Raw genomic sequence first — 19,579 nt, forward strand, 5'->3', positions numbered from 1 at the left:
TATCAACGATTGAGAATTTGTTACTGTACATTTTTTTGTGATTCTCATCTGGTTGTTTTTATTGCGTTGACAAAAAATTCGGATGTATTGCTACCGTTTCATCATATGAAAATGTTTTTGATTTTTATTATCAGAAATCAAATAATATTTGAATGAAAATTTAGAATCATAAACAACCGATAACAATGCGAATGAATGAAATCTTTAAAGAACATAAATATCATTGAATCATTTTTTTCAATTCTCTCTACCAGTCATATATCAATGAGTGTTGATTAAATATTTCAATTTATCAAATGCAACGAAAATAAATGTTGAATGAATTAAAAAAATTAAAATTGAAAAAATTCAACAGATAGACACCGAAATATTTCGAAATATGTTTTTTTACCAATAGGGTCGTGACATTTGGTATATTCATGTGAATAGATGGCGGTTGTGCAAAGAAGAGAAAACAGTTTTTAATTCGAATGACAGTAAAGTGAGCGCAATTCTGTTAGAATCAACCGCTTTGTATTCCAATCAAACATTTAGAACGACAAAAGTAAAGTGACAAAAGTAAAGTGTGCAGTGAAAATGGAGCCACCGTAAGTATTTTCTTTTATTTTAATATTTTATGCATTAGTTTAGCGGAAAAAACAATAATTCTATATTTGTCACTGTTTTTTCATAAAAAAACCTAATCGGTGCAAATAGAAAAGAAGACGAAATACCAGACATGAAAGAAATTATCAAGAAACGTGAAGAGAAATGGAATGGTTTCTTCGAAGTAAGTTGAATCAAATCTTTTGATAAATTTCATTCATTAAAGTAATTTCATTGTTACAACAGAAATATAAGGACTTTGATTTTGTGGAGCAAAATGATTCTCTATCCGATTATTCTGAGCAAGAGATGACGGATGATGATTCGTTCGAAGTAGTAAGTGAATCAGATGATCAGAATAATGATTACGAAGCCATAGAAGTGGACGATAGCGTCGCAATAGAAGACAAAGAATCAGATGATGGTTGCATTGAGGTATCAGAAGACGACGAAAGGGCTTCTATGTTCAGTCAAGTATTTCAACAGGTACAGTCATTGACTATAATTTTGGTGTAGATTTTGAAAGCCACATGGTTTAATGAATTTTCATTTTCTTTAATAGATTGTCAAGCAAAAGATAGAAGTATTTGAAAAGAACAGCCGTCAAAATTCTATCCAAAAAATTAAAACCAAAGATGGAATGACGAAGCATGTTCGTGAGTCGACCATATGCAAGGAAAGGCGTTCAATTATGGCATCAGAAATGCCAATGCCTACTACACCGAACATGTACATAAATATCCCAAATTTACAAGAAAACAATTGCATGGCTTTGGTGAAACCACATTCTAGCGCCATACAGCCACATGGTAGTAATATTGCGGTGGATGAAAATATCGAAGTTTTGAAAAGTGGCAAAATGAAGATTACAAAAACCATTACAACAACCACTACGACAACAACCACCACTGTACAGGAATTTCAACAAGATGAAAATGTCACACCACAGAAAGGTAATTGCAACAAAGTTTATTGAAAATTTCGTTCATTTTTTAACTAACCAAATTTTATTCATTTCTTTTGCTCTTTCTTTTCGTCTCTTCTCTTTATCTGTTCACTTTTGCAATACAGCCAAACCTCCAAGATCAGCGAAAAAAAAGCGAACAGCAAATGAAGCGACTGACAGTGAATTTGACGTCTATGGCACCAACTACGATGATGATGATTTGCAAACACCACACCAACGTAAGGGTCATTTCAATGTCTCTGCTACTTCACTATCAACAACTAAAATCAATGAATCGCGTCTTGCAATCGAACTTACGCCGACTACGGCAAATGGAAGAGAAAGAAAATTGGTTCCGAAGCAAATTCGAAGTGTTTTAAGCGAAACCATACAAAATGGCGAGATGGACGAGAATGATTTTTGTGGTGTTACAAACCGTGAAATTCAACCCTCAAAAGGTTCACGCTTATCATTAGTTTTCACACCACAGCGGAACAAAGCGATTACAGCCGGTGACTCATTTGTCGACCCCTTGGCTATGCAAAAAGAAAATCCAAGAGCAATTTATATCAATGCACGTGACGATGTCGGCAAATTTGCGGATAAGGAGTAGTCGATCAACATCATCAATCCCGATCAACATCATCAACGCAATACTCACCATAATATATTACAACATTCCTAGTTTTTATGCTATTGAACAACAAAATGTCAATCATATAAAATTTTCAATCAGTAGTTTCGAGCAAAATTCACATATACACACAATATTTTCAATTAAGCATCATATTTATTTATTAAGATAAAAGATAATGTAACAAAGCATGCGCTGTGAATTTTTTTATATTTTTCAGAACATTCGTGTAATTATCGAAACCAATCCTGCGACATAGCACCAAAAAATGCGGCAGCATTTGATTTGACATTTGCCAAATTTTGCTGAGCGCTTGATTGCGGTGTCGTTCCACTAGATTTCGATGGTGATTTTCTCTGTAAACACAAGAAAATCAATGTTAATAATTAGTATATAAGCAAAGTTTATCTTTTATGTTATTTGAAATGTGCATAAATTCGCTTCAAGACCAAATCACATTCAAAACACTGTGGGTCAATTTATTAGCTTTGTTAATCAAACAGATACGAAAAATTATATTTAAATATGATACAATAAAGATGAGTCAAAACCAAATTTGTAAATGTTGTACCTTTTCTGACTTGATTTGTGTTGTTGGCGCTTTGTTTTCAACCGGCTCACTTAATGTGGCCGATGTTTTCGTTGAAACAACAATCGGAAGCATTGTAAACCAATTGCTGTGTGCCACACCATTGTTTGCCAACGACAGAAGATTTGGATCCTTTTCTTGTGTTAAATTGGCTCCACTGGTTTTTGTCACAGCGGCTAATAGTGATTGATTTGTTGATGTGCTTGGAATGAGCAGACCGTACTGTTGATGTTTTCGTTGAGCAGAAAGCTTCACATTTGTATGTAACTTTCCGTGAAGTAATTCAAGATCAAATGGATCGATGCGAGACTTGAATTTTCCGGCCAACGATTGCAGTTGATCGTTCCATTTTCCATTCAAAAACAGTATCGTTAAAAATTTCAAATCGAAATAAAATTGTAGGCATGCATTTTGATTGGTGAACACAAACTCATTTCGATTGCTGAGCTCCACATACGTGTGCACAATTCGATTTAATAGACGATCGGTCAATATGGATGTGACTGCCTTTGGTAAGGTTTCTGCCACTTTCTCATTCAACTTAGTACAACAATCGATGAGAAACTTTTGCAATGGAATGCTTGGATGGGCTGGCACTCGGATCGTTGACTGCACCGATGAGTTTGATTCATCGTCTTTTCCTTCGATTGTGTATGTCTCCCAATTTGGGAAGAAATCCAGTAAATTGATTAAATCAATGTTTATTCTAAAACAAAGGCCATTATGTTTACGTAAATTATCACCAATGAATAAATCGATCCATTGTTTCCATAGATTTACGGATTCTTCATTTAACAAGCGACAAATTCGCTCCCAATGCTCGAATCGTTCCATGTGGGATACATTTGATGACTCATTCCATGTGTTTGATAGAAGCAATGACGTTGGCATCAAACATTGCTTCACATTCGGACAAATTTCGGTGATTGCCTTTAGTAATTTGGCGAGAAATACTATGGAATAGGCACGTTCATTGTTTGCAACTCCCAACAATTTGATCTTTGATATCAAACTGAAAATACAACAATCACACATTATTCTATTTGATTTTTCTTCATTATTTTAAGTTTCTTACTCAGAAATTCCATTTTGACTGCAACTTTTCAAAAATTCCACGAGATGACTTTGTTCCTTGCGAACAATTGGATCTTCTCTCAATTCAATACTGTCTACACCCAACGAACTGACGTATAATCTCAAATCATTGTATATGGATTCAACACTTTTATCCAATTCATTGCAAATCGTGCACAGTTCAGGCGAATAGCCCTTCGTTTTCATGAGAAGACGATGATTTTGACGATTCATATCTAAAGCTTGCTTCAAACTCTTTGGACTATCTTCGCTATTCTCGTCCCAGAATGAATTTTCGTCTGGAAAATCATAAAAAAATTGCATTATTTTAAAAATATATTGGTAAAATGGGTGAATATTACCAATCAATGACGGAACATTCGATTCAAATACTTCGCAGATCTTCTTTTCTGTGTGTTCAACAGCTGTTGTCCAGGATGTCGTTATGATGGCTTTGATACGATCCTGCATCATTGGTTGATAGAACTTGTGATAGAAATCAATGTTACTGCTCAATTGTAGACTTTGCAAAATTAGCGGCCAATTTGATGGAATTTCTAAAGGGGAGAAAAGTCATTTTTTCTTTCCACCTCAAAAGATCATAAAAAATGCGACGAAAAAATATAAAAATATAAATATACCTAGCTCTGAAACGGCTTTGTTCACATTGTGAATAGTTCGGACCGAGCTGATGTTACCGATGACAGTTTTCAGCAGTTGTTTTGAGTCATTTTCAGTTGTTTGCAACCATGTATCCAGTGACCGTCTCACTGCATCCGAATCGATTGGTTGCATTTGCATCTGTGGTCTAAATATAAATCTAAAATGAATTGTTCTTTCTTCACCATCAAGTTTAAAATGAACTTACTTAAATTTCGATATAAGCGATGGCAAGGTGTCATTCATCAGCGATTCGTTCATTTGGAGCATATGAATCACAGGTTGTGCATTTGGTCCCGTAATCAATTCCAATTCCCTGGCTAACAAGCACTTATTGTCTGCTCCCGATTCGCTGCCTGAACTATCGATAAAGCACTTAAAAACTTGCAGTACCGTTTCATTAAGTAGTTGCAAGCTATCTATGATTCGGCGTTTGGCTGATTGGTGTGGTTTTGCATTATTTTCATCACTAATAGTTGTAAGCATTCTACGAAATGCCCGTGCTCTCAGTTGTATAAACATAGTCAGCAATTTATCCAATTGACAATTTTCAAGTAACACTAAACTTGTCAAGCATTTAACTGCCGTGTCGGTAGTCAATTCGGGTCGTTCCAATTCGTCCAAGCACATTTGTTTTATCATAAAGAAAAATTGATTCAAATGATTCCATTGACGTTTTACAACTGGGTATTTTCGCATTATATTTGTATCCAATTGCAAGCCAGTGCTAATGTGTCGAGCAAAAATAAACAATTGCGTGGCCACGAAGTAGTCACATTCATCTAGATGACTCCAAATCAATTCTGGTAATTTGGTTAAAAGATGTATTTGTGCCATACATCCGTAGTAATTCTTTTGTACAGTTTCCATACCACGTTCGGCATTCGTATCGATTTTGAAACCAATTAGCTGGTGTTCATTTAGATTTCGACAACTTCCGATGATGCCGTGAATGTGTTCAATGACATTGGACGATGTTTTTCGCATCTCACCAATTGTATCAGCGGCTTGCAAAAGATCACGGTATCGCTCACTAGATTATTAAATTTGAAATTAAGTGAATTGAACGGATGGAATTGCGTGGCGAAGACTTACCCAACCATAATTCTTAATTCTTCCTTTTTGGCTTCGATGTTTTGTTGGAGCTTCTTATGAACGAGGTCAATTTCACTAATACTGCATTGCTCGAACAACGAGTCAACATCAATATCCAATAAAGTGGATGTTGTCATTTTGAAAGGATTTGTCTTTTGATTTTTTTTTGTCTTCCGAATAATATTTTGTTTACTAAAATTCGTGTAAGACTGTCGTAGACAGAAAAAAATGTTCCCATTCAAAATTGAATTGTCAATATCGAGTGAAATGTCAACGTCATCGTTTGTTTAGATGTTTTCAAAACAAAACAGCGTCAAAAAATATGTTCGCCATAAATGAGGATTTCTTATGATTAATTAGTGATTTGAATGATAAATGGAATTAGAAATGCCCAGATTGACGCCAAAGATGTCCTAAATAATGGAAAATAATAAAGAAAACACATAAGCTTAGTGTGATAACATGAGAGGGAGGGATATGACAGATGGTTTGTTGCACTATCAGTTCAACTTCGAGACAAATTTCGCACATTTTTTTGTCAATTCAGTTTATTTTGCAATTTTATACCGAAGAAACGAATGCAAATCTAAGAAAACGGTAAACCGCTCAAAGTTTGCTGAATATGTTCTATAAATCATGATAAAATGACAAAAACTCTAGTGTAAACAAAAATCCTCCCATGAATGTGTCACTTCGAATCAAAAGATCTTCCAAATGAATGGCAGCGCCACGAAATACCGGTGTCGAAGTCGTGAGCTATGCGAAAATTCTATGCATTTATCTCGTGTTAGTGTTTATGTGTGTATGAATGTTAGTGCCGAAAAACCGAAGCGCGTTTTGCTCTCTTAGTTGAAGAGTCGCTTGATGTTTTTATACTCACATTTTATCACACGAACATAATATTCCTTCCGCGCCACAGGCGATATTGTTCCACCTTCAAACCATTAACACAATAAAAAACAATAAATACGTAAATTAAAGAAAATAATCAACGAAAGAAAAATTAAAAACACGAATTTTGTGAGCCACGAGAGCTATATGTGATCGCGTAACCAAACCCGAACGGGCGAAATCAATGATGGCATTCAATTGAATTGGGAGAGAGAACAAAAGTAGAAGAACCACATAGATGCGGAATTTCGTATGGAATACTACTGAGCGAATACTGTGTACGAATAGAGTGAGAACCGGGATAACCTCTAAAGTATTTGTGCAAACAATTGGGACAGCAATTGTTATCTTTGTTATATTTTTTATCGAGAAAAAAGAAAATTATGTGGATTGTCTATTGAGTGAATTTTGTGCCACAATTAAAACGATACCGAACATTTTGTCAATGTATAAATTGATTGTTCGCATAAATCAAAGTGAATTGAGAGTAAGCGAATGATAGAGAGAGAGAAAGAGAGATAAAAAAATAATAATATAGAGAGTTGGACAGCACAAAGTTTGCTAGTGTGATTATTGAAAAATCCGTGTAAAATTTTGCACATTGAAAGTGAAATATTGGCTGGTGAAAAAAGGCGATTACATTTGAAAATCAAATAAAAATGGATTCAAATGATATCAATGACCCTGAATTGAGCACCGAATTTGATGACGAACTACAACGACGACAACGAAATGAAGTGGTGCCATCATCTGAAACGTCAATCAGCGACAATGAATTAACAACCACAATCGCAGAACACAAACAATCGCCTGTAGACGTTCCATCGAATGGTACGAATAGCGGTGTTGAAAATCAATTGCATACATTGTCATCGGAGCGAAAAGTGTTTGAGACAAATGTTATTGAACAGGAGTCAGATGGTGGTGGCAGCACAGCAGGTATAAAAAGTGAATCAGACACAGAGTCCGAATCACGTTTAGTTATTCAAAGTGAAAATGAAACAACTGACAACGACACGGCGTCTACACTCGCAACAACAACAATAAAAGAAAATGGTGGCACATCGTCGTCGGCTAAGCGCAAATCAACCGCAAAGATAAATAATAAACAAAAGAAGAACGATATCAATGACTATTTTAGTGACGGCATTGAATTTAGTGATGACGATGAAAAATTTATGGGATTCACAGACGCAGACATTAATAAATGCACAAGTTGGGGTACTGTTATGATTTTTATTTTTTTGTTTCATCTCTCCTACTTCTTCTTTTTCTTTTTGCTACGAGAAATGCAGCACAGCGCTGCAAAGTGAATGGAATCGATTTTAATTGTATGTTCATGTCTTTTTGCAGCACCATCAGTTTTGTTAAAACGAATTAAAACAAACTCTCCATCGATACCGAACCAACCAGCAACAACGATCAATTCAATCGAAGTAAGTGTTGCTATTCCAATTTATAAATTCGCGCAATTTAATTAATTAATCCAATATTTTCAGGAAAAAGTTGAACAAAAGACACCACAAGACGTGACAATGAATGAACCATCACCGCCACCACCACAGCCACCGGTACAAACACCACAAAAGCCAGTGACAACAACTACGGACGGTTCATCGCCGCACATTATAAAAACAGATCCACGCTATCGCAATCCATTCAAGTTCGGTTGGCGACGAGAAGTCGTTTTTCGTGCCAATATGTCAGCCATACAGAAAAGTGACAACAAAGGCGAAGTGTATTATCATTCGCCGAGTGGCAAAAAATTGCGCACGAAAAATGAAATAATGAAGGAATTGGTTACGTTAAAAGAATCAAATTTGGATATCGGTGATTTTACATTTGCAAAAGAAAGCGTCGGAATGCCGCCCGAACAGGAAATTGTTCGCAGCGCAAAGGTTCAAACTCCATCGCAGAAACGACAACCGGTGCCAGTGCCGGAATCAACAACACCAGAAATTCTCGGCAAACGCATTCCGAAACCGAAAATGCCAAAAGGTGCAAGCCCACCACCACCTTCGATCACCAACAAATCACGTGTAAGTTGATGAATTCATGAAAGTACATTCAAAGTAGTGTCACAAATACAAACAAGTGACACAATAAAAGTGTTTATTTTGCAATCTGTTTGTTTATACTTGGAATTGAGTTTAAAATATATGACAACTGAATTGCGTTTAGTAAACATAATTTTTTCGCACTAATAACCAGTTTTAAACAAGCATCCAGTGTACGAACATATTAGCATATACACTTTTCTACTGAAGTTACAAATATTTTCATTCGATACAAATCATCATGGATGGCGTCTACTTAAACGATGTGCAATTTGTATACATAAAATGACACTGAATTTCTTTTTAATTATTTTCAAATGTTGATTTTAAATTTCAGACGCCAATTGCAAGTAATAAACGTCAACCGGAGCGAGAAATTATCGAAGTGATTCAACCGAAGGCTCCAAAAACCAATTCAAAATCAAAGTAAGTACCGAATTTTTTCAACCTAAAACGAAATAATTCCAAGTAAAAAGTCTTGATTGAAAAGCTAGAATTGTCCTTTAAAAAATTCCTCCCAAAAAAAGAAGATTAAGTGATGCCCTACTACTTTAACTAAAAAATCCATATTCGTCAATATCGCTCCGTTTTCGAATTCTGCTCGATTATCATAATTTAACACACAATCTCACTATCTCTCTATCAATTCTATCGTAATGGTTGGTTTTCCATAATAGTAGGGAACCATGCACAATAAATTGCGTCTTGGCCATGGGAATCATACCACAGTTGCAGTGCAAAAAGTGCCAGTTTATGTATCATCATGAGTGCGTTGGCAAAGATGGATCCCGTCATATCACCACTTTTGTTTGTGAAGTATAAATACGCATCCTTATTCATGCAAACAATTCTGGACAATTCTAATTTAAATATTTCTCTTGTGTAGCACTGCAAACGGGCAAAGAGTGAAGCGGCTGCAGCGGCGGCGGCAGCAGCAGCAGCAGCAGCTAACAAAGATCTGCCGATGGACGAGAAGAGCACAAATGTGAGTTCAACGGAACTAGCAACACCGAGTCGACCGACGAAAAAAGGTCTTCTGACAAACTCATTGAACAAATCCGTGGCATCGACACCAACAAGTGTAAAAAGTTCGAAAGATGATTCGATGGCAGCGAATAAAAATCCAAGTGAACCGGATTTATCGTCACCACAATCCATTGCCATCGTTGCCGGCCGCAAATATATTATGGTTCCAAAAACAACCAAAGTTCAAGCTACACCTGACTCAGTCAATGGAAATCAAACTGCCAAGAGTTCGTAAGTGAATAAAAAAAAGCATATAATAATTTGTAGAATTTACATCTGTAGTTTAACCGAATATTTCAAATTTTTTTTTTGAATTTGCTTTTGTGCTATATTTTTCTTGTTTTCTCTTTTTATCCCCATTTCAGATATTTGTATGACCATGCACTGAGTGCAATTTTGAGTTTTTCCAATAGAATTAGTTCCGTTGTGCAAATGGCTGTAGTTGCTGATTTTGTTCTTTTGTTTGATTCGATTTGTACATTTCGCGTTAATTTTGTTGATTGACATGCTTGGCATCACATTTAGATTTTCCTATTCCCCAAATGCTCCCCATTTTCGCTTTAGAATTTTTATGTTAAGTTTTACAGACATTACTTATTCCAAACTTTTTTCTTTTTCATTTTTGTTGCAGATCAAGGCCACACACTCCGGTTGCTGGTTCAAAATCGAATTCATCTCGCCGGTCATCACCATCACTGCCGGTTGCCAATAATGCGTATGCATCGACACCACTTTCAGTACACTCAATGTTTGCATCCGAATTTTTCAACAATGTATCAAGAGGTTATGACATTCTATTCAACATTTTCCAATATCTGAAAGTTCAAGTAAGTCTCTTCAGACTCTTCATTTCACTTCATTTTAACAATCAATGTGTTTGTTAACGTCAAAATGCTGCATATCTTTGTTTAAACACAGGAATTGGTTCGTGTATCAAGTGTGTGCCGTATGTGGAATCATGTTGCAAACAACAGTATTCTATGGCAAACAATTCGAATGAAAAACTCACAGGCAAACGATTGGGCTGGTTTAATGGCTGCTCTGAGGCGACACGGTACACGTCATTTGGATTTGCGCAAAATTCTCATCGCACCAACATTGGATTGGAATGATTTCATAACGCACATAAGTCGCACCGATCTTGAAACATTACACTTGTGCCGCTGCCCGTCTGAGGTGGTGACGGCTCTACTCGAAACAAATACAAATCTACGGGCTCTCATGTCTCTATCGATCACCGGAAATACGTTCACGTTCCCAAGCACCTGCCGAATGTCAGCTTTACAAGAATTACGACTCAAATCCGGTTCAACGATGAAAATTGAGAATTTACAAGCCCTGCAACACCTAACCAGTCTACGCCAACTATCACTAACATCCATTGATTCATTGGACGCAAATCAATTGGAGCCATTATCCCGTTTGGCATCGCTTGAGTCTCTCGAATTGGGCGAATGTAATAATTTGGCCGGTGGTTTTGCGAGAAATATTCTAAACAAACTACGAAATTTGGAGCGTTTACGTTTGGAGGGTGGCAAAGGATGTGCCACATTCGATATTCTTGAGGTGATTGAACGGCTCCCAAAATTGATTCAATTGGAATTGGTAAACTTTGATATAAAACCGGGCTTTGACACACGAATCGCACTATGCCGTCGTCTCAAGCGACTTTTGATCATCCCCACATACATCTCACAATCGGCCACAACAAATAATCTCGTGTTGTCCAGCATTGCACATCTTGGTGACACATTACAATCGGTCACGTGGGTTGTTACTCAGGAACTGATTCGTGTTACTGATTTATACACCGACGAATGTCACACAGAAGGACAACCGAGAAAGCCCAACGAAGATAAAATACCAATCATCAAGCCAGTGCCAATGATGCGGGAATCACAGAAAAGCAACACATCCAGTGATGCAAGTACTCAACTTGTTGAAATTCTGCCGCTGAGCCAAGTGGAGAAAATCATTCGCAGCAACATTCCAAAGTTGAAACTGAAAATTCAAAAAGTTCCATTCTCAGCAACATGGCGTCAAACAATAAGCGATACTTCATAGACTGTAACTGAGACAGGCGTTATTATCAGACGCCCAATTATTATATTACGACACATTAAGAGGTGATCAGTTTATAGAATCACAATACTTCACGCTAAATGTATATAACAACATTATTTGAGTTGGATATAATTTTTTTTTGTGTAATTCATTAGGGTCACGAATAATTCAAATATACAAAATTCGTTGAAAATTTGTTCATACATCAGTTAACTAATGGCAACCAATTCAATTTACCTAATTTATAGTCTCAAGTAATATTCTTCTTGAATTTTCACTTTGGCGGTTCGGTTGAGATCGGCTTTATTTTGGAATAGGAATATTTTTATTTAGAATATGTTGACATTGAATTTTATGTTTTTTTAGCAGTCATCAATGTGAACAACAATCAATTTTATCATTCTCACCTCATCTTGAACCTCATCTTGGGTTTCCCCAAACAGTCGGCAGATGAAACACTGATATTCTTTAGTATTTTAAGCAAAAATGAAATATCGTTAATTTTTTTTAGAAAAACGAAATAAGAAGAAAATTATCACTGGATGCATGTAAATGATTCTTCAAACACCCCGACATTTTCAAATCAAATACATTTTTTCTGCTCACAATTTTTTTAAAACGTTTTTTATTTAATGATTCTGTTTTTAGTATGACTGTAATTTACTACCAAAATGCCAAAAATACTGACGAGTCTCGGTAATTTTATGCTCAGGTCAAAACTATAATTATTAAGCTATTGAATTCTAAAAGTACTCCAATATTAACCATAGTGCTTTAAATTGGGGGTTAATTTTAAGCCTTTTCCTTGTAAAAACCATCTACACATAAACAAAAGGCCTAATGTGTTTTGTCTCGGTAAATGTTTCTCTTTTATGCTCAGGTCAAAACTGTAATTATTGTTCGGTCATTACATGTACAATGTACATGTATTCTTGGGAAAGGAATTTTCAAAAGCAAAACTTGAGCGCACATTTCGTTTTTCCACCTGAAATCTATATTAGTTCATTTGTTGTCTTTGTGAAGTGCAGTACATTCGTTTGAAGTGTTTGATTATTGGGAAAAAATTCAACAATTTATTTATATATTAAAATACTGAAAAAACTAAAAAGAAACTAAAAAAGAGTTAGAGTCAGTATAGTTCAATTAAACTAAGTATAGAAACCTACCATCACTTACAATGGCAAATAATGTAAAAAACTGCATGATGGCGCCATCTCTATGTGCTCATGAAAATTAGAACAAAAAGTTTGTGTAGAATGTTAATTGTTTGAAGTTTGAATACGGAATCATTTGTTGTGACGTCTGTCATTTTACGCTCGATAAAGATATACCGTGTAAATTGAACAAAAACCGATTTATTATTTGTATTTAGTGAATTTGTGATGGAAAATAAATTGAAATTACTTTGCACAGTTTGTGTCATCAAAATTAACTGCGAGGACGTTGCATATCACATGGTTTTTCTTCACACAAAATCAGTTGACATTTTTGACTTTTTCGCACCAAAAAAAAAAATGTTTTAATTGCCTTTGGTGCTCGTTTGGATCGCGAGTTCAATGCCAAGCACATAGAGATGTCGCTCGGAACGTGAAGCTCAAAAAAAATATACAGGTGATATAGAAAGCAAGTGATGGTAGATAGAAACTCTATTATTTTTCCACAAACATACAAACATTTGCTTAAAAGTCAACTTTTTCGAAGAACGGCGTCAAGTTAACTTTGGGATTTCAATTATCGCTATTATTTACTTATATGTTATATACATTACAGCAGTTACTCGCTAATATTTGACAAAAATCAACAAGCATTAGAATTTCCAATTTAGAAATATAATTCAATCAATTTAAAAAAAATTAAGATTGATAAAACTTCGGTAAAAAGCGTATGTATTGAATGTTGAAGATGATTTATGATGCAAGCGAAAAGAATTGCACATTTAACTCAATTCATTAGGCCGTATTCTAATTCCATTTATTCGCATTTATTTAATTTAGCTAACAAAAAAGTGATGTACACAACTGACGAGATCATAAATAGACATACATTTTTGGATATCATAAAATGCAACACAACATGGATTTATCGGTTTCCGGACTGGAGCAAGTTGACATAAATGTACCAACACAGTATTCGCCGAAACATATTTTAAATAGTCTTAATGACCATTGTATTCGTGAAGTCTTTGATCGATTGGATGATATTCAGGACTTTCTCAGTGCAGCTGAAGTATGCAGACGGTTTCAAGAAAATGCAAAAACATATTATCCAAGAATTTATAAAAGAATAGTGATTCATATTGACTATATTGTAGCATATCTCAGTGCCGATGGGTCACCATATAGATTGCCATTACATCGTGCGCGAAATTTCCTGAGCATATTCGGGGCATTAGTTCAATCGATTCAGTTTGGAAAAGACAATGGACCTCATTCTTTTTCTTATTGGAAATCTGTCATGTATAATCCGTCTTTAGGCTCTTTCATGTATAATCCGGATAATCAAAAATATGATACAGACACTCTTAATATGATTGCCAATTTATGTGGAAAAACTTTGATCGAACTCAAATTCTATCGGCGTTTTATCAATTTAACAACAGACTCGCAATTTCAAGCACTACAAAAACTCGAGATAGAAGGCTTGAATTGTAATGTCAATATTGGAACACTTCCAGAATTAAATAGCTTAAAATTATGGGACTGCAGGTCAGATTGCAATTGGCTGAAACGAGAATTTCCAAAACTAGGAGAACTTGTAATTTTTCGGTATATGAAACTAAATCAAAACACATTGATTGAATTTCAAAGATTAAACCCACAACTTCGAATACTAAACTTGAAAATGTGTACTCTTACCTCATCGTTTTTTCAAGATATTGATATCCGTTCACCAAATCTGGAAACATGCAAAATTGATCGTTTGCGAATAGAAAGTAATTATGAATCGAATTTTTTGGATTTCGCTAAATTGCATAAATTAAAAGAAATTAAAATCGAATTCGGTAGTTCTGATATTGACGCACAAATTTCATTAGTTGATTCACTTATCAAAAATGACGTTCCCATTGAGTGTTTAAAATTATGCGGTATAAGTCCGGCTTATCTCGAAGAAAATATACCGAAATTTAGTCGGTTAAAAAAATTGATTTTATCGTGCCATTTCGAGCAAAGTTTAATCAATATTATAGAAAAATCATCTACCTTAGAAGAGATGTATGTTTATCAAATAAAAGACCTAACTCCAATGGGAATAAAAAAAATCTTAAATATTTCCAAAAAATTGCAGCTTCTTATTTTTTTGATAGATTATGATCTAAAAATTAATTTGGAAGAGTTTAAATCGATTTTGTGTTTGGCAAAAGATCGCGTTAGGGTTGAATTGTATCAAAATGTGGTAGCCAAGGTACAAATTCAGAAAGAAAATTGCAAGTGGTTTTCGATTGAAGGCGAAAACTACAAATATTCTGAACAAATATTTTAAATATTCTGAACAAATCAAATCTTCAATTGTTATTATGTTTAATTATTAGATTTAGGCATTAAGTTTGTTTGTAATCAATTAAAAGACCGACTAAAAAAGTGCCCCTTGTTAATTTTTCCAAAACCCGATAGGCAGCGTAGATGTAGAAATATCCTATATAATATCCCTTCACGATCATAGAAAATAAAGAGATTATTTTAAATTGTCGATCAAAAAAATCATCCGAAAATATTCTATTAATTTGCACAAAAAATATCTATTTTATTATTTGTGTTTAAAAATAACAATAATTGTAAATATTTAGGTTATTAAAATAATTATTAAGGCACAAAAAGACAAATGTTGAAGTAGTATGTTTCGTAATAATAACAATTTGTTTGTCCGCCATGACAGCATTTTCGTTTTGCTTCACTGTGATTGGTTGATCAAAACGAGCATGCTGTCATGGCGGGCCAAAAAGGTGTCATGACGTCGAAACAAACAGAGTATCTTGATTTGCTGCTGCTCAGCATATAGCTGAGAGCTGAGAAATGCTGAGCTCGTGCGGCTAACGCATACGAAACGGATGCACGATACATATTCCCCTTTCGCTTCGTATGTGCTGCCGTTGACGCTATTGCCGGTACAACGGTTACACACTATACCAGCGAACATACGAAGTGAAAGGGGGATATGTATCGTGCATCCGTTTCGTATGCGTTAGACGTACACTTTCAGAATATATGAAAGACTGAGTGCAAAAACAGCACGTCGCATCTCATCTCTTGCTTTCACTTACGTGAGCAAAATAACGAGGGATGCGACGTGATGTTTTTCTCGCAGCTTCTCATATGTCGGTCGCAACACAATTTCAAACTCAACTGGTTACTAAGTTTTGAGTTTTGAATTGAACGTCCAATCAACTGTTTATAACCGTTTAAACGAGGAGAATGCATGTGTGCGTGTCATCCGATTCGTATGCGTTAGCCGCACGAGTTCAGCATTTTTCAGCTCTCAGCTATATGCTGAGCAGCAGCAAATCACGATGCTCTGGAAACAAATTGTTATTATTATGAAACATACTACTTCAACATTTGTCTTTTTGTGCCTTAATAATTATTTTAATAACCTAAATATTTACAATTATTGTTATTTTTAAACACAAATAATAAAATAGATATTTTTTGCGCAAATTAAAATAATATTTTCGGATAATTTTTTTTTAATCGACAATTCAATATGAACAGATGCGACATCTATATGAAATCTGAATACATTATTTCAGTATTTGTTTTATTGTTCTTCAATAATTATTTCAATGGAAAAAAATTTGATACTATTTTTTATTTTCAAATACAAATTGATTTTATTACCGAGATTTTTATCTTAAAAAAAAAATTTCGAACGATTTTATGTTTTTTTTATTAAACAATTTAATTTGCTCGTAATGTTTTTGAAGAAAATGCTCGTTGACAAATTGACAGCTGTGTGACATAAAAGGGGCACAAATCCCTGGGATATTTTAATCGGTCCTTTCAAAAAATACCCCCAAAATAAGGGCCAAACCCTATCCAAACCCAAAACTAATTACATATTCGGATTCCTTGTGAAAAACTTTGAACCTTTAGGCACCAGGCATTGTATTCTCTCTGAACCAATGGAAGGATGTGAAGACTTCAAGTCTCTTTAAGCCAACGGTGGCGCCCCGAATTTCAAAGGGGACGTCAATGTAATTTAACAACTCCAATCGAAACTAAACAGCGCGCCAATTTTAAAACTTGGTGTCATTTCCTCCCATTGCTATGAACACCCCTTATCACTGTTTTGGGGTACTTTTTGAAATTTTCGCAAATTTTGTATGGAGATGATGAGAAATTGCAAAATGGCAAAAATAAAATGTGCGCAAAAAATTAGCTATAGTTGGTCATACATTTTGGTGCAAAATTCCGGACCGAAAAAGTGAAAAATCGACTCTGTAGGATTTGACCCCAAATGGAGGGCACTGGGGCTAGACACAATAGTGGATGAGAAAAATATCAATTCTAAGGTACGCTGAGTCTTGGTACGCTGAGTTCGAATTTTGTGGTTTCAGGTCAAAAAAATCTTTGAGGGCAGGTGACCCAAAAAATTTCTCTCATCATTCTGAACAACATTATAGTGCATTATAGCACATAATTTTTTGGTCTGAGCATTAAATTGGGATATAGAACCAGTTTGGGTAAAGATAGAGGAGTTTTGGTCAAGTATTTGGGTCGAAAAACTAATGATGCCAATCGATAGAGCACTGAAAACTACCTTGGGTGTAGGAACACACCCCGGGGGTATTACACCTCCAATGACCTTAAATGGGGGTCGGTGTATAGGAACCAAAAGGGGGTAAGGGGGTTTTGGGGGTCAAAAAAGAGGAGAAGGGGGTCGGATGAAAAAATTAATGATGCAAATCGATAGAGCGCCCCAAAATTACCCTAGAAATGTCAACATCTTTGGTACAATTACATATTCGATACCTAAAAGGACATTGAGTAAAGTTCCCCCCCTTGCCCATGTATGTTTATGAGGCTATTTTTGATGGGGCGGATGAAATATTTAAATGCAGAATTGAAGAGTTAGGCGAAAATTTTGTGGTAAAAGAAAATAGTGAATCTATCGATTTTGATTTAACCAAATGAGTTGGGCCCAAAGTGACAATTGGAGACGAGTTATTATTACTTCGGCATTTCAGGTAGTACTAAAATTCATTCAATTTAATTGAATAATTATTTTTCGGTATTATCGATTATTAGAAATTAAAAGATTTTTTAGAAAACACGGTGAAAAGATGGCATTTGCAATGCTTATTAACCTGATGCCGGAGCCGTTCGTTCCTATGCCATATTTGAAGATATTAACTTCCAAATAAGGCTAAAGTGATCTATTCTGAAACTTATATCTGATGCAATTCATTGAAAACCACCACGCACAAGACCGCATCTTACAAGCATTCATTGTCATCGGTTTTCGTATAAAAACGTCAAATTTTATGCTCACACAGTATAACAATAGATCTATACTTGTATTAGTATACTCATAGTGGACGATTACGCGGACACATTATAAATCGCAGTGTAATGTTTATACTATCTCCGTGTAATTCTTCACAAGTCTTCTAATACAAGTATAAAGCTATTGTTATGCTGTTTGTGTATAAAATCTGACGTTTCTATACTAAAACGGCTGACAGTGGTCATTATGCGAAAAAACACAATGGATTGACTTAAAAAAATATAAAAATCCACCAATTAGCACTATTTCCAAAACGTAGATTTTTTATTCCGTTCCCTGAATGGCTTTAATTTCAGTTGCAAATTGTTTCTGCACGGTAAACTTCTGTCGTCGTTGTTCTATATGTACGTTATTTCTTGGTTGAATCCAGTTGTTAATTTTATTTGGGCTGGTGGCTGGAGACTCAGATCTGAATAACGGTTTGAAATTCTTGGGTTAGGGATCGCTTCCCAACCTGTCTGCGATCATTCGAGGTACACACAAATTCTATTGCCGTTGGTATCATTCGACTTTGATCTGATGCACATATGACCGGAGGCACATTATCTGTACATACGTTGTACATAACCAATAAACCTTGCACGGCTGCCTGCAAATTAGTCATTGTGGTTTGCAAATTAGTCATTTCAGTTTGCAAAGTGTCAATTGTTCCATTTTGAGTGTTATTTTTTCATTTTGTTGCTTTATTTCATTCTCCATTCTAGTTATTTTTTCTTTCAAATTTTAAATTTCTGCTTAATCATTGCATTTAAGGTCTGTTATCTCTTGGACTTATTGAACAAATACGTTTGAGGTCATTTTTAACTGAGAGATGTTTATTCGTCGGCGTCTAGTATAACAATGATATTGAACTAACTGGTCAGTTGAGCTGAGAGAACGTTAGCCAGCTAAATGGACTAAAAAAATAGAAGTTATTGTTATAATGAACAATCACTTCTATTAAAACAAGAAAAGTGATTCATCATTGAAACTATGAAGTCTATTATTTTAGCCCATTTAGCTGGCTAACGTTCTATCAGCTCAACTGACCACACACATAGAAGTAATACAATGAAAACTAGATGACTTGTCGTATAAAATTTGGAACTAGTTGACAGTTGACACTTCGTATAAAATTGTATTTGTCCATCTAATTTCATACCAAACATCGTTTTTGTGTAAGAGTTTTGTGCGGTTCTTTCGAGTGCTTTGAAGAAGATCCGCATAAAAGAGAATACCCCAAAACGATAGTTGGTATGAAATAAGATGGACAATTACATTTTTTTATGGAGTGTCAACTAGTTCCGAATTTTATACGACAAGTCATCTAGTTTTCACTGTATAATTTTTTTGTGTGTAGTTAGTTCAATATTATATTGTCTGGATGGGGGTGGAAATAGAAAATTTCTATCGGTGTAGAATTTCTATCGGTTTTCCCCAGTATTTGTCATTTGGCTTGCTGCAAGCAGCTTGCTTGC

At 35.1% G+C, this 19,579-nt stretch overlaps 3 protein-coding genes across 5 annotated transcripts; 2 read left to right on the top strand and 1 right to left on the bottom strand.

Moving 5' to 3' along the window:
- The first annotated feature begins 455 nt into the window (after positions 1 to 455).
- On the top strand, positions 456 to 2,353 carry LOC116346642. Its single transcript, XM_031776804.1, has 5 exons — positions 456 to 587; positions 697 to 769; positions 832 to 1,071; positions 1,148 to 1,538; positions 1,657 to 2,353. The coding sequence occupies exons 1-5, from the start codon at positions 577 to 579 to the stop codon at positions 2,142 to 2,144; spliced, it is 1,203 nt and encodes a 400-aa protein (XP_031632664.1). The 5' UTR covers positions 456 to 576; the 3' UTR covers positions 2,145 to 2,353.
- On the bottom strand, positions 2,302 to 5,987 carry LOC116346641 (conserved oligomeric Golgi complex subunit 1). Its single transcript, XM_031776803.1, has 7 exons — positions 5,584 to 5,987; positions 4,697 to 5,521; positions 4,470 to 4,636; positions 4,191 to 4,385; positions 3,830 to 4,127; positions 2,737 to 3,766; positions 2,302 to 2,521 (listed from the first exon to the last, which is right to left on the bottom strand). The coding sequence occupies exons 1-7, from the start codon at positions 5,718 to 5,720 to the stop codon at positions 2,399 to 2,401; spliced, it is 2,775 nt and encodes a 924-aa protein (XP_031632663.1). The 5' UTR covers positions 5,721 to 5,987; the 3' UTR covers positions 2,302 to 2,398.
- Positions 5,988 to 6,393: 406 nt separating this feature from the next.
- LOC116346640 (flocculation protein FLO11-like) lies at positions 6,394 to 12,231 on the top strand. Of its 3 annotated transcripts, XM_031776800.1 has the most exons (9): positions 6,394 to 7,695; positions 7,828 to 7,910; positions 7,974 to 8,513; positions 8,869 to 8,957; positions 9,209 to 9,347; positions 9,418 to 9,788; positions 9,923 to 9,928; positions 10,189 to 10,384; positions 10,476 to 12,231. In XM_031776800.1, exons 1-9 carry the CDS (start codon positions 7,134 to 7,136, stop codon positions 11,619 to 11,621), a joined length of 3,132 nt encoding a protein of 1,043 aa, XP_031632660.1. In that variant the 5' UTR covers positions 6,394 to 7,133; the 3' UTR covers positions 11,622 to 12,231. The 3 variants fall into 3 exon arrangements, with proteins under 3 accessions (XP_031632660.1, XP_031632661.1, XP_031632662.1); XM_031776801.1 differs by lacking the exon at positions 9,923 to 9,928; XM_031776802.1 differs by lacking the exons at positions 9,209 to 9,347; positions 9,418 to 9,788; positions 9,923 to 9,928.
- The last annotated feature ends 7,348 nt before the right edge of the window (positions 12,232 to 19,579 follow it).

This window comes from Contarinia nasturtii, unplaced genomic scaffold, assembly GCF_009176525.2.
Source record: "Contarinia nasturtii isolate CC-2019 unplaced genomic scaffold, AAFC_CNas_1.1 Cnas_scaffold_1627, whole genome shotgun sequence".
NCBI lineage: Eukaryota > Metazoa > Arthropoda > Insecta > Diptera > Cecidomyiidae > Contarinia > Contarinia nasturtii.